Genomic DNA, 15,844 nt, shown 5'->3' with positions numbered 1-15,844 from the left:
GACCCTGTATCAAAAAAAGACAAAAAAAGGTGTCAGTTAAATCAAGTTAGTTCATTGTATGTTCATGTCTTGTATATCCTTAATGAATTTTATCTGCTTCTATTGATTGCTTAGAGAGAAGTGTTGAATTCTCTATCTTGTCCTTCATGTGAGGCCTGGAGTGCCAGAGGGATTTTCTTAGTGTTCCTGCACTTTCCCCAGTTTTCAGCAAGACCTTCATGTCCTTGACAGTGAGGGCATCTCTTCCTCCACACTTCCCCCTTCTCAGCAATATATTGCTGTTGATTGTTACTTGATGCTGTACTGGTCCTGTGCATCTGGGCCTCAGGGATGGGTCTTTCTCAACATTTCTGTCCTTGCCCAGGATGATAGCTAAACTCTTCTTTGTGTCTGAGGAGGGTTTTGCATCAGATTTTTCACAAGATTTTTTTTGCCCTTCCCTTAACAGTAACAAGCCTTTGCTATGTAAGAGTGTGGGATATTGGGTGCAAGCTGATTTTCTGTCCCTTCACCATAGCTTGCAGCTTTTGCTTTGTATAGTCTGCTTTGAAAGTCTGGAATGTGGGCCATGTTTTGTGCCTGAATGTCACAAAAGTATCTCTTTTAGGTCTTCTGTGTTGTTTGATCCCAGTTTTTCTAGTGAACATTTAGAAATTGCATTCAGGCAGCAACTCCAGTGGGTCAAGTCTGGGCATGGTTTACTGAACAGATCCTTTGCTAATGGTCTCAAAAGGCTATAATCAAGGTATCCATCAGGCTGCTTTTTAACCGGAGGCTTGAGTGGGAAAGAATCTGCCTCTAAGCTAATGCAGGTTGTTGGCAGAATTCATTTCTTTGTGGCTATATGACTGAGGGCCCTGGCTTCTTACTGGATACCCACTGGAGACTGCCCACAGTTCCTAGTGGCCATCTGCTGTTCCTTGCCATGTGGGCTTCCTTACCATGGTTACTTACTTTATGCCAGCAAGAGGAATCTCTAAATTCAGGAAGGGCCCATTCCTTCTAAGGGCTTTCACCTGATTGTATCAGGTCCACCTAAGATAATCTCCCTTTTAATTACTTCAAAATTAGTTGATTCAGTACCTTAGTTACATCTGCAAATATTTTTTCCACCTTTCCATATTCTATTGTATACAAGTAAGTTACAGGTCCTACCCATTCTCAAGGGGAGGGAATTATACAGGGATTCAGCAGGGAGCAGGGAACGGAGTAGCCATCTTTAAAAAATTTTGCCTTCCATTGTCACATTTCTCTGTTACTAATGTTGCAGTCTCACACATGCTCCTTAATGTAGCAGTTTCTCGTTGTCTGAACTATTACCCCAGGTTCTTTGTCCCATGTCCAAGAAAATTAAGAAATATAGACACAAAGGTGGGGTTGGAGCGAAAGTTTAATAAGTGAAAGAAAAAAAGCTCTCTGCAGGGAAGAGGGGAGTCTAAGTAGATGGCCGGGTTACAGCTGAATTGAAAAGCTTTTATAAGAAACAATCTCTGTAGCAGTTTGAGTAACTTATCAGTAAAACTATCTGTACAACTCGTGTTACCTTATACAGCTCTGGGTACCTCTCTAGGCAAGCAGAAAGCTGCTTGTCTTGTTTGTATAACTGGGTTTGTTTTAGATAAGCCACCCCTGCCCCACCCCCATGCAAGTTCCCACTATGAATATGCCTGAAAGGAGGTGGAAACTTTCCTGGGAGTTCACTAATTAGACAAAGAACAAAGAGCTCTGTGCTAGACCCTTGCTTATCTGTCCAGGTGCAGTCTGAGGTTTTATTTTTTCCCCCAGGTTGTTTTATTTTTGTCTGTTGCTGTGACTTTTCAAGCAGGCTGCTTCTGCAGTCTGAATTTTTTCCAAAATGATTTTTCCTTTCCTTCTCCCTCACTAAAGACCAATTTGATCTGAGTTCAGTTTTAAACTTAGCTAGGGACCTCTAGAGTAGCTTTCCTTTCAGAGAATAGTTTAGTCTTACTACTACAGAGTGACCTTTCTGACGTGTTCCCTGAAAGACCACCAAGAACATAGCTGGCTGGAGCTTGAATTTTTCTCCTTTGTTTCAGGTCTGAGAATTGTTCAGTTTGTATACCCTTCTTAGTTTGTTGCCAGGCCAAATGAAATTTCACTCTGTGAATGCACAAACTAGCACACTGCAAAGTCTGAAGGGACCTCCTGTGGATTTCTGGAGCTCTTTTTGTGCTTCCTATTGGATCTTTGCTCCATAACTTCTAGCCATTTTAGCCTTCCTGAATTTTGCTCTTTATCTATTCAATTTAACTCAGTTTCCTGGCCCTCTTTGGGTTCTCTTTACCTCTTTACCTGTATCTGTGGTCTGGAAATTTCATTTGGGCAGAAATTGGGTGATTATAGGGCTCACCTCATCTATTTTCCTTCCCTTAGGTATTACAGTTCTGTACTACCTCTTGTCCAGTGCCTGGAAAACAATTATTTTGTGTATTTTGTCCACTTTTCTAATTTGTGGTTATTGTTGTTGTTTATTTGTTTTTTAAACAGTGTGAGGTTAAGTCTTGTGGTTGGTTATTCTATCATGGTCACAAGTGGAATGGGAATATTTACTTTTATTATAAAACACAGTTATTAATCTTAATGTAATTCATGTAACCTCTATGGGAGCTTCACTTTTGCTGATATCTGTGCTTAATGGACAAACTGAGATGCTGTGTGCCCACTGATGGTTGGAGACCAGTAATGAAGACAGTACAGAAATTGCTGTTTCAATTGCATTCTTGATACCCTGTGATTTTTGTAGTGTTCCAGATCTTGCATATCTAGATTAAGAGGTTATTTTGTGGTGTTAACATATGCAATAATAATAATCTTCTCTGCATTCAAAATTTTTGAATAGCTGAATTTTTGTGTAAGGAATACCAGGGTGAGAGGTTTATATTTTTTCCTGCAGAACTGAATTTTTTTGAGCAGAGTGCCCGTTTGATTAGTGTATTTTATGACAGTTAATATTACATAGTGTACTGGATCTATTGGAGCAGGGAGAAGGAAGTTGGGAAGACTGGATATTAGTTAGGAAGTTTTTGCTGCAATCCAGGTCAGATGTAGAGAGGACTTATGCAAGGTTAATGGCTCTGAGAATAGAAAGGAGGGGGCCTCATATGAAGAGAATAGAAGAGGACAAGCAATCCAAGTTAGAGTGAGATTTTGAGGCTCCAGTATTGGTCCATTAATAGAAAATGAAGAGGGGCAGATGATTTTGAGGTGCTCATTTGGGATTGAAATGTTAAATTTATAAGACTTATGGAAGATATTAATGGAAATATTACTTAGATTGTTAGAAAAATGGGGTTGGGATAAGAATATTCTGTTATTTAGGAAAATTTTTGACTACTGGTAGAGGCATGGGCATGATTCCCGTATCTTGTGTTTGACACATAGTAGGTACCCATTAATTATAAAAATAATTGAAGAAGGACTGATTCATGTGATTTTTTCCTTCTGTATTTCTTGCATATTCAGTAATTATATGATACAATTAAGACAGAGTTTTTAAGGACTTGACTTTCTAATTGCATACGATGCTTAAGAGTTAAGATTGCATTTTTCTGATACCACTATCTAGGAGGTGAAGATCGAGAACTTATTCAGAGAAGGAAAGAGAAATACAGACTAGAACTGTTGGAACAAATGGCTGAGCAACAGAGGAACAAGAGACGGTAATGAAAGGTTTGCATTTAAAAGAGATATTTTGAGTTTAAAATGCATTTGTGTAGATGGTTAAATAAGGGGTTGTCTTTCTAATATGATGTTTGATTTGTAAATCACTTATATTTTAGTCTCTACATGGTAAATCAACAAGGAAAATAAATACCAAGAGAGTTTTTGTTGTTGTTGTTGTTTTGGCCATAAGTTGCAAGTGAGAGTATTTGTATATTCTGTGATAGACCTTTTACTTCCTTCATTGATTTCTTCAGTTTTTGATTTAAGGTAGCATTTAATGTTACAGATACGCCCTCTGGATTATCCCATATATAGTAACAAATATAAAAGTATTTTTTGCCATATGAAATGGTATGCACACACACATACGTGCAAAAAAAAAATTGTATCCTATAAATTTAACATTTCCATCCCAAATGAGCATCTCAAAACCAACTGTCCCTCTACATTTTCTATTAATAGCCCAATAATGGAGCCTCAAAATCTCACTATGACTTGTATTCCTTGTCCTCTCTTACTCACTTCATATGAGGCCCTCTCCTTCTTTCTATTCTCAGAGCCATTAACCTTGGATGAGTCCTCTCTACATCTGACCTGGGTTGCAGCAATAGCTTCCTAACTAATAACTAGTCTTCCCAACTCCCTTCTCCCTGCTCCAATAGATCCAGCACACTATGATATTAACTATCAAAAAATACACTAATCAAACTGGCTCCCTGCTCAAAAAACTTCAATGGCTTCCTCAATTCCACAGGAATGATAAATCACAAGTATTTATGTTGTTGTATATAGGTATCATTGTTTATAGTCTTTCTTGTTGAAATACCTATGAAATATTATAGTTTAAAATTAGGAATAGAGTTTAAAATTAGAAATTTTAAATATAGATTAAAATTAGAAATTACAGTAGCTCACGCCTGTAATCCCAGCACTTTGGGAGGCTGAGGCAGGTACATCACGAGGTCAGGAGATCGAGACCATCCTGGCTAACACAGTGAAACCCCATCTCTACTAATAATACAAAAAATTAGCCGGGCATGGTGGCACACACGTGTGGTCCCAGCTATTCGGGAGGCTGAGGCAGGAGAATTGCTTGAACCTGGGAGGCGGAGGTTGCAGTGAGCCGAGATCACGCCACTGCACTCCAGCCCGGGAGACAGTGCGAGACTCTGACTCAACAACAACAGCAACAACAAAATTAGGAATAGATATCTTGTTTTGAGAGAATTTGAGACCTGTTATCTCTTAGTTTTTACCTTTTTCTATCTCAGAGGAAGCCAATATCTACTGTTTGATGTTAGTTATCTTTAACATTTAAAAAAAACCCTGTTATTAGGAAGTATGGTAGATATATTTAAATTTTTACCCTTCTTTTTGCTAACTGAAAATATATGTGTGCCCTAAAAGAGGTTTTTAGTTTTGCAAGGTAAAGATTTTATTTCTGTATTTTATTTTGTGTGAATTATTTAGTCTTTGAAATACTCTGGGCATTGGCTTAGAGATACATAGTCTAAGTTACATGTGAATTCTAGTTTACTTTGTATCTAGTAAAAAAATTTGGCTTTCAGTATTATTTAAGGCTGTAATGTCAGTTAAAGGAATTATTTGTTTTTGTAGATATATTGCATAGACTTTGTGTATAAGCTTCTTTCAGTGATGATTTATAATAGTTTATCTTTTTAATATTTAAAACTTTAATTTTGTTTAGAGAAAAAGATTTAGAACTCAGGGTTGCAGCGTCTGGAGCACAAGACCCTGAGAAATCGGTAAGGGTTTCTGGCATCTTTTAATGTTTAATCTTTCATCAGATGATCCTCAAATGTGGTGGCAGGTGGGGATAGAAAATATTGGTAGAAAAAGAGAGTAGACCAATTTGAACAGTAATAAAATTAACTAAAACTGTTCTCATAAAGTGTAAATTCTCTTAACTGTTATTTCCTTGACATAATTTTTCCTTTTTCATTTGCGTGTCATTTTTTAAAGTTTATTTTAAATTAGTTATCTCTGCTTTGTTCACACGTACTATTCCATGGAGAGTTATCTTGGTTAAATTTATAATTGATGTTAATATTTTTCTTGAATATATCTTGATCACTTACTTTTCTTATATTGGAATGATTTCTGAGAAAACCGAAGACTTTATTTTTAAAGCATTTTAGTAATTGTTACTTATTGTAACATTAGAGAGATAATAATCTTATTTTTACTTGAATTTTGCAATTCTCATCATTAAGTGGAATGAATTACTCACATCATTGCAGTTAAGTAAGGAGGAGGTAATTTATTGTTTTTACCACAATTTATTTTTTCTGTGTTTTTACCACAATTTATTTTTTCTGTAGTTGGTTATGTAGTATTTATTTCTAATACAAGTCTTGTTTCATCTTTGAATGATGATTAAGACCTTTAATTTCATTAAAAAGCTCATTCTTAAAAAGGATGCAGCAACTTAAAATTATTTACCTATAGGCAACTTTTGATTTGCTTTTACTTATGCCGAGAATATATCCTGTGGGTTATCTGTTTGGAAAAGTTTAATATTGCACCAGCATCACTCACAGTACGCTTCTAGGTTAACCTGAGAAATCATTCCTGATAACCATGGTAGGAAAAAAAGAAGATAAATTTCAAAGCTAAATATATTTTATCAATCAAAAGTTTCCTTTTAAAAGGTGAGCTTTTTAAGGTAATATGTTGGCATGTTAAATTTTGTATTTATGGTTACACTAGTGTGTGACAGACTTTATTTATCTTTGAATTGAAGCTCCTATAGAGTGTCAAGTTGATTTATGAGAATAAATAAGTAATTAGAGGAAACAGGCCTTTATTTTTGGGTTTACTTTAGATGTGCAAATCTTAGAAAAGGGCATATAAGTGATGTTCTAAAGTAGAGATCAGCAAAGTGTGGCCTGTGGCCAATTTTTTTGCTGCCTGTTTTCATAAAAAACAGTTTTGTTGCAGCACAGCCTTGCTCATTCGTTGACATACTGTTTGTGGCTGCTTTAGCACTATGGCTGAGTCTGCTTGTTATGAAGAGACTATGTAGTCTTGCAAATCCTATTTACTGTCTAGCCCTTTACAGAAAGCATTTGCTGACCCTGTTTTACAGAATACTTTGTAACAGATAACAGAAATGGCGGTTAGAGAAGTAGCACAGTGTCCTAGTACATAGAAATAATACTGCAGATATATTTAAAATTAATATCTGACTCTGGTCTTTACTTAATTCTTTACTAATAACGAGACCTTAGGTGGTATATTACTTCTCAGAGAACCTCAATTACCCATTTATAAAATAAGCATTAGATATTGAGAATCTGGCCGGGCGCAGAAGCTCACACCTGTAATTCCAGCACCCTGGGAGGCTGAGGCAGGCGGATCACTTGAGGCCAGGAGTTTGAGACCAGCCTGGCCAATGTGGCGAAACACCCTTCTTCACAAAAATTAGCTGCGTGTGGTAGCAGATGCCTGTAATCCCAGCTACTCTAAGTCTGAGGCAGGAGAATTGCTTGAACTCAAGAGGTGGAAGTTGCTGTGACCTGAGATCGTGCCATTGCATTCCAGCCTGGGCGACAGAGTGAGACTCTGTCTCAAAAGTAAATAAATAAATAAATAAATAAATAAATAAATATTCAGAGTCTTTTATAGCTGTAAAATTCCATTATTCAATAAATAAATAAATAAAAATAGATATTTGGAGTCTTTTATAGCTGTAAAATTCTGTTATTCTGTGACTGTCTTAAGTACCTGCTGGGATAGGAGGTCTTTTGAAGTCCCTTCTACCTTTAAACTTATGATTATATGTAACAAACAGATTTTTTTTTCTTTATTTTAGCCTGATAGACTAAAGCAGTTTAGTGTGGCACCAAGACACTTTGAAGAGATGATACCACCTGAAAGACCCAGAATAGCTTTCCAGACACCTCTCCCTCCTTTATCTGCCCCATCTGTCCCACCCATCCCATCAGTTCATTCCGTTCCTTCTCAAAATGAAGATTTGCGCAGTGGACTCAACAGCGCCTTTGGTGAAATGGTGTCTCCCAGGTGCTTGTTTAAATGTTTTGTGTGTGGGAATTAGGTAAGGTATTGCTATATTTTATGTTTAGAAGGATGTGCTGAAGCGGATAACGTTATTCTTCAGAGATTTTGTACAGTTAACAGTTTTGTGAAATAAGTTCTCCTGAAATTTGTTTCTCTGCTATTACAAAAATAAGGGAAATTCTTAAAACATTTTATTGTTTAAAGATGATTTTGTATCTTTAGAATGAATTACTAAGTACATTTTAGTGTTAACTTACTTTTAGGTCGTATTTTGGGATGTCTGTTTTTGATATCTTTTAACATATAAAAGTTGTACATTTTTTTCAATTTCGTTGTTTCCACTTGGCAAACATTGAATTCTTCAATTTGTGCAGAAAAAGTTTCTAATGTGGCTCTTTTATACGTATAATTTTATTTAGCTTCTGTTTCCTTCAGCTCATTCTCTGTGATTACTTATGGGCTGTGTAACTCAAATGTCTGAAATAAAAAGTGTTGAGATTATAAAACCTGTAATTTAGGTATTGGGGTAAAGATTTGATTTCTATAGGTAAAAGGCTATAATAGAGTATACATAAAGAAAATCCTGTTGTTAACACTGATATTTTCTGGGCTATACTTTCTTCTTTGTAGGACCTGGGCTTATTTTTTGTTCACTGGTAGTATATTAATTATAAAATATATTTAAATTTAGAGGTGTTTTTCTTAACTTTTTTGAACATCGATATTTTCTGAACTATATTATTTCAGTAGAAGTGGGTCTTTTAGTTACTAACCCACTGTAGAACTGTGTTTACTGTACTTACCAGGGGCTTTGTGTTTTTCATCTGTTGGCTTCCTGACTCAAGAATAGGAGGGATTGGAATTGACAGAGCATTTTATGGTGGTCTCAGCATTGAATTAGGGATTGAAATGGTTGGCTTTCCTCTCTGGATTTTGGACAAACCACACCTTTGTTGAACTTCAGTTTTCTCATTTGTAAAAGTGGAGTAGTAGTATATTTTATTTCATGTTTATAATTACAGGGTTGTGAGGATTAGTTTGTATAAATCTCTATAAAATTAGATTTAATGATAATGACAGCTCCCTTTCATAACAGTTATTTGACATTTTTGTTTATGTATCTTTGTTGTGAGGATAGTGTAAGGGTTAGACACATTGAGTGGCTAGTAAATATGAAAGATATTCCCTACTGAAGAGAACTTCAGGGCCTTCTTAGTTCTTTGGAATTATTTTGAAGTATATGACAAGGGAGAACCTGTTAAGATACATACAACAGTGAGAACATTCAAGAATGCTGCCATCTCTTTCTATTCATTTAAAGGAATTTGCCTTTGCCATTTTTACTACTGAAAAATACTGCATTGATGGAAATACAGAGATATTTCCTAATCAGTAATGAAGTGCTAATGTAGAGGTTTTCAGAAGTTTTACATTTATGAAATACTAAAGATTATGTCAGTACTTTACTTTTGGTATTTAAGTCGCTTTTATTTTACTATTAAGAAATACACTCGTTTCCTCAGTCAGACTGAACCATTTGTGCTTACACTGTTTTGTAGCTCTTTGCCTTCTCTTTCTGGATTGTCCTTCCTCTAACACACACAAGCTCACTCCAGTAGCATGACTTAAGCGTTGCCTCTTCTGGAAAGCCTTACATGTGCTTGCTTTCTCTCCCTCATGTGGTTTAAATGTCCCTGCTCCTGTACCTATAGCACTCTACGTTTTCTGGGCTATATTACTATTTAATTTAATTTGCTTGTACTAATAATTATTTAATTTGCTTGTACCTGACTGTAGTTGTTTATTTTCATGTTACTCCTGAGGGACAGGGACCATGTCTGTCTTTATTTGATACTGGCACATTGTGCCTATTGGATATTAATTGGTTGAATATTAAGCCAGGTTTTTGTCTTACATAAATGTACCTGAAATTGTGAAATCCTATGTAATAGTATTTGCTTTTTGAGTCATAATTTTTGATGAATGATTGGAGCAAGGTGGTGACTTTTTCTAAAGTAGTGATAGGATTTTCAGTACTGTTTTTGCAAAAGAGTAGTATCTTGATTTTTTTTTTTTTAAATTGCCATGAAACAAGAGAGGAATTTTTCATTTTTATTTTCATACAGGATTGCACCTCTGCCTCCACCTCCCCTACTACCACCTTTGGCTACTAACTATCGAACTCCTTATGATGATGCATACTATTTTTATGGGGCCAGGAATACTTTGGATCCCAGTCTTGCTTATTGTAAGTTATCTATAGGGTAAGCATTTTCTCCCCCCATGGCTCAATAAGGAAAATTGTTTTTTTGTGTAAACAAAAAATATCTAAATGAGAAAAGCACAGCTTTGCTTAATTCAGATGTTATATATTGACTTAATAAATGCCCTATTTTAAAGCCCAGTTACATTTTATAGTTACTTCCTTTTCATCTCTATTTAAGAAATAACGATTGTGTTTTCTTATGCTGTTCTTTGCTAACTTCTAACCCAGGAGGAAATATTGATGGTTTTCCCTAGGTAACATTTTGATTATGTACCTTTTTCTGGAGGAATAAATAAAATGTTATTAAATGGTTATTCTAAATAAACTTTTTTTTTCTTTTTTCTTTAAGATGGTTCAGGAATGATGGGCATACAGCCTGCAGCTTATGTTAGTGCTCCTGTCACCCACCAACTAGCGCAACCTGCTGTGTAAGTTATTAGTTAAAAGAATAATTTTTCCCCACTTTTATTTTGTAAAGATACACAAAACCTAAAAGCCACCATCCTAACATTTTGAAGTATACTATTTAGTGGTATTTAATATTTTCATAATGTGCAACCATCACCACAGTCCATCTTCAGAACTCTTTTTGTCTTGTAAACTGAAACTCTATACCCATTAAATAATAATGGTGTACCTCCCCATTCCCCTACCCCCATTCTCTGGTAACCACCATTCTATGTCTCTGATTTTGACTACTCCATGTACCTCATATTGAATGGAATCATACAGTGTTTATCTTTTTGTGACTGGCTTATTTCACTTTGCATAATGTCCTCAAGGTTCATCCGTCTTTTAGCATATTTCAGAGTTTCTTTCCTTTTTAAGGCTGAATTATAATCCATTGTAATTGTATACATTTTGCTTATCTAAAATCTATCCATTTATCCATTAGTGGACACTTTGGGTTGCTTCCACATTTTGGCTATTTGTGAATAATGCTGCTGTGAACATAAGTTTACAAATATCTCTTTGAAATCTCGTTTTCAAGTTTTTTGGTTCTGTACCCAGAGCTGGAATTGCTGGGTCATATGGTAATTCTATGTTTAATTTTTTTAAGAACTACCATACTGTTTTCCACAAGTGCTATACTTTTTTATATTCTCACCAATAGGGCACAAGGGTTCCAATTTCTTCACATCTTTGCCAATATTTATTTTCTTTTTCTGTTTTTATAGTAACCATTCTAATGAGTATAAGATGGTATTTCATTGTAGTTTAAATTTGCATTTCCCTAATGATTAGTGAGGTTGAGCATCTTTTCATATGCTTATTGCCATTTGTATATCTTCTTTGGAGAAATGTCTTTTCAAGTACTTGCCCATTTTTTAATTAGGTTGTTTATTTTTTGTTGTTGAGCTTTCAGAGTCCTCCATATTACCTGGTTATTAATACTATGTCAGGTATTTGATTTGGAAATATTTGCTCCCATTCTGTGTTGATATTGCCTTTCGATGCACAAAATTCTTAAATTTTCATAAAGTCCAGTTCATCTGTTTTTATTATTGTTGCCTATGCCTTTGGTGTCATGTGTGAGAAATCATTGCCAAATCCAACATCCTGAAGCTTTTGCCCCATTTTTTCTTGTGAGAGTTTTATAATTTTAGGTCTTATGTTTGAGTCATTTTGAGTTAATTTTTTTATGGTATTGCATAAGGGTTTGTCTTAGTTATTTTGTAAGTGGATATTCAGTTTTCTTAGCACCATTTGTTGGAAAGACTATCCTTTCTGCATTGAGAGATACTGGCATTCTTGTTGAAAATCATTGGACCAAATATACGAGAGTTTATTTCTGGGCTATTTATCCTTTTCCCTTGGTGTGTATGTCTTCCTTTATCCCAGTACCTTAGTATTTTGATTACTGTTGCTTTGAATGTTTTGAAATCAGAAAATGTGAGTCCTCTATCTTTGTTCTTTTTCAATATTGTTTTGGCCATTTTGGATTCCTGGAGATTCCGTATGAATTATAGGATGAGTTTTTCTATTTCTGCAAAAAAGTCATTGTGATTTTGGTAGTGAGTGTATTGAATCTTTGGGTAGTTTTGACATTTTAACAGTGTCACGTCTTCTGATCCATGAACATAAGATATATGTCCATTTATTTATGTCTTTTAAAATTTCTTTCAGCAATATTTCATAGTTTTCATTGTATAAGTATACGTCTTCCACTTCTTTAGTTAATTCCTAAGTATTTTATTCTTTTTGCTGCTTTCATAAATGGAATTCCTTTCATAATTTTCTTTTCAAATTGTTCATTGTTAGTGTTTAGAAATGCAGCTGATTTTTGGGTGTTGACTTGTATCCTGTTACTTTACTGAATTCATTTATTTTAATAGTTTTGTTGTAGAATCTAGGATTTTCTGCAAATAAGATGGTAAGATCTGTGAACAGAGATAATTTTACTTTTTCTTTCTGATTTGGATACTTTTTATTTTATTTTATTTTATTTTTGAGACAGAGTCTTACCCTGTCACCCAGGCTGGAGTGCAATGGTGCGATCTGGGCTCACTGCAACCTCCGCCTCCTGGGTTCAAGTGATTCTCCTGGCTCAGCCTCCTGAGTAACTAGGGTTAAAGGCGTGCACCACTATGCCTGGCTAATTTTTTGATCTTTAATAGAGATGGGATTTCACCATGTTGGCCAGGCTGGTCTCGAATTCCTGACCTTGTGATCCGCCCACCTCAGCCTCCCAAAGTCCTGGGATTACAGGTGTGAGCCACCACACCCGGCCCCTTATTTTTCTTTCTTAATTACTTTCTTAATTATCCTGACTAGAGCTTCCAGTACTACGTTTAATAGAAATGGCTAAAGTGGGCATCCTTGCCTTATTCCTGATCTTAGAGGAAAAGTCTTTCACTGTTGTATATGATGTTTGCTGTGGGTTTTTCATATATGGCTTTTATTATGTTGAGGTAATTTCATTCTGTTACTAGTTTGTTGAGTTTTAATAATGCAAGTGTTAAATTTTGTCAAATGCTTTTCTGTATTGAGATGATCATGTTGGGTTTCCCCTTTATTCTTTTAATGTGGTATATTGATTGATTTTTTTTTATGTTTAACCATAACCATCCTTGTTTTCCAGGAATAAATTCCACTTAGTCATGGTGTATAATTATTTTAATATGCTGCTAGATTTGGTTTGCTAGTATTTTGTTAAGGAGTTTTGCATCAGTGTTCATATGTGGTCCTGTTGTAGTTTCCTTATGGTGTCTTTTTCTGGCTTTGGTATAAGCACAATGCTGGGCTTATAGAAGGAATTAGGAAGTGTTCCCTCCTCTTGAACTTTTTGAAGAAGTTTGAGAAGGGTTGATATTAGTTCTTCTTTAAATGTTTGATAGAATTCACCAGTGAAACCATAAGGTACAGGGCTTTTCTTTGTTGGGCGATTATTGATTACAGATTCAGTCTCTTTAGTAACTAGTTATAGGTCTATTCAGATTTTATTTTTCTTCATGATTTAGTCTTGATAGGTTTTTATTTCTAGGAATATGTCCATCTCATCTAGGTTGTCCAGTTTGTTGGCATATAATTGTTGATAATATTCCCTTACAGTCCTTTCTTATTTTCAGAAGATTAATAGTGATGTCCCTTTGTGAATTTCTGATTATATTTTATTTTTTATATTTACTTATTTATTTTTCTGACCTCATTCTTTCCATCATAGAATTCCTGATTTTAATAGAAGATTCAGAGCCTTCTTGTTGTTCAGTGTAGCTAAACATTTGTCAATCTTGTTGGTCTTTTCAAATAACTGTTGGTTTGGTTGATTTTTTTTTTTTTTTCTGTTGTTATTCTAGTTTCGATTTCATTGATTTCTGCTGTAATCTTTTAAATTTCCTCCCTTCTGCTTACTTTGGGTTCTGTTTGCTCTCATTTTTTCTGGTTTCTAGAGATGAAAATCTAGATTATTGATTTGGTATCTTTCCCTTTGTTTGGTATATATACTTAACAACTATAAGCTTTCCTCTTAGTACTGTTTTAGCTACATCCTTTAAGTTTTGATATGTTGTCTTTTCACTTTCATTACTCTCGAAATATTTTCCAATTAAAAAAATTTCTTCATCAACCTGTTGGTTATTTTGAAATGTGTTGTTTAATTTCCACATAATTGTGAATTTCCCAAGTATCCTTCTGTTACTCATGTCTAATATAATTACGTTGCAGTTGGAGAACAAACTTTGTATCATTTCATTCAGTCCTTTTTAATTTATTGAGGCTTATTTTAAGACCTAATGTATTCTGTCCTGGAGAATGTTCCACATGCACTTGAGAAGAATGTGTATTATCCTGTTGGTGTGTGTATTATTCTGTAAGTGTCTCTTAGATCTGGTTGGTTTATAGTGTTATTTCTTGTATTTCCTTGTTGATCTTGTGTAGTTGTTCTGTTATTAGAAGTGAAGTATTTAATCTCCAACCATTACTTTGTGTGTGTGTATGTTCTGATATACAGTCTTGCTGTGTGTGTGTGTGTGTATTCTGATATACAGTCTTGCTCTGTCGCCCAAGCTGGAATACAGTTGTGAGACCATAGTTTGCTGTAGCCTCAACCTTCTGGGCTCAAGCAATCCTCCTACCCCAGCCTCCTGAGCAGCTAGGACTACAGCCATGTGCCACTGCGCCTGACTGATTTGTTTATTTTTTGTAGAAACAGGGTCTCCCTGTGTTGCCCAGTGTGATCTTGAACGCCTGGCCTCAAGCGATCCTCTTGCCTCAGCCTCCCAAAGTACGAGGAATACAGCCATGAGCCACCACACCCGGACTCCAGCTATTATTCTTGACTTGTCTATTTTTCTCTTCAATTCTGTCAGTTTTTGTTTCATTTCTTAGGTCTCTCTTTTTATGCATATGTTTATAATTGTGTCTTACCGAAGATTTGACCCTTTTATTAGTATCAGAGAGTCTTCTGTGTCTCTGCTAATAGTTTTTTTGTCATAAAGTGCTTTTAGTTCTAATATAAATGTTGCTTTTCTGGTTCTCTTTTAGTACTGTTTGCATGGTGTATGATTTTTCATATTTACCCTCAATTTATTTGTGTCTTTGAATCTATAAAGATGTCTCTATATAGACAGAATGCAGTTACTTCCTGGTTTTTATGTTTGCCATTTTGCAATTTTTTTCTATATGTCTTATGTCTTTTTATTCCTTTAATCCTCCTTTATTACCTTCTTTTTCTTCTTCCTTTTTTTTTTAAGAGACAGGGTCTCATTCTCTCGCCTAGGCTGGAGTGCAGTGGTGTGATCACACAGCTCATTGCAACCTCAAACTCCTGGGCTCAAGCAATCCTTCCACTCCAGCCTCCCAAGGAGCTGGAACTACAGGCACATGCCACTACGCCTGGCTAAATATTTGTATATTTTGTAGAGATGGGATTTTGCCATGTTTCCTAGTCTGGTCTCAAACTTCTGGCTCAAGTGATCCCAGCCCCACAAAGTGCTGGGATTACAGGCATGAGCCACCGTGGCCAGCCTCTTTTTTTTTTTTTTTTTTTTTTTTTTTTAGATGGAGTCTTGCTGTTGCCCAGGCTGGAGTGCAGTGGTGCAATCTCGGCTCACTGCAAGCCCCACCTCCCGGGTTCATGCTATTTTCCTGCCTCAGCCTCCCGAGTAGCTGGGACTTCAGGTGCCCACCACCACACCCGGCTAATTTTGTTTTTGTATTTTTAGTAGAGACGGGGTTTCACCATGTTAGCCAGGATGGTCTTGATCTCCTGACCTTGTGATCCGCCCACCTTAGCCTCCGAAAGTGATGGGATTATAGGCATAAGCTACTGCGCCCGGCCTATTAGTTTCTTTTATGTTAAATATTTAATAACATTCAATTTTGATATTTTTGGTGTTTTTTGCATAATTTTGA

General features: G+C 35.6%; 1 protein-coding gene across 14 annotated transcripts in view; it reads left to right on the top strand.

The window, feature by feature from the left end:
• Positions 1-15,844, top strand: part of CSPP1 (centrosome and spindle pole associated protein 1) — a 130,191-nt gene that overhangs the window by 44,892 nt on the left and 69,455 nt on the right. For 12 of the 14 annotated variants that reach the window (XM_050802019.1, XM_050802021.1, XM_050802015.1 and 9 more), the window contains 5 exons: positions 3,587-3,680; positions 5,393-5,450; positions 7,520-7,728; positions 9,852-9,973; positions 10,341-10,419. In XM_050802019.1, coding sequence (XP_050657976.1) covers positions 3,587-3,680; positions 5,393-5,450; positions 7,520-7,728; positions 9,852-9,973; positions 10,341-10,419 — 562 coding nt within the window. The remainder of the gene's footprint in view (positions 1-3,586; positions 3,681-5,392; positions 5,451-7,519; positions 7,729-9,851; positions 9,974-10,340; positions 10,420-15,844) is intronic. The other 2 variants (XM_050802026.1, XM_050802025.1) reach the window with 1 other exon arrangement.

Source organism: Macaca thibetana, chromosome 8 (genome assembly GCF_024542745.1).
Source record: "Macaca thibetana thibetana isolate TM-01 chromosome 8, ASM2454274v1, whole genome shotgun sequence".
Lineage (NCBI taxonomy): Eukaryota > Metazoa > Chordata > Mammalia > Primates > Cercopithecidae > Macaca > Macaca thibetana.
The sequence above is the reverse complement of the archived record's forward strand: the minus strand, read 5'-3'. Positions and strand labels throughout refer to the sequence as shown.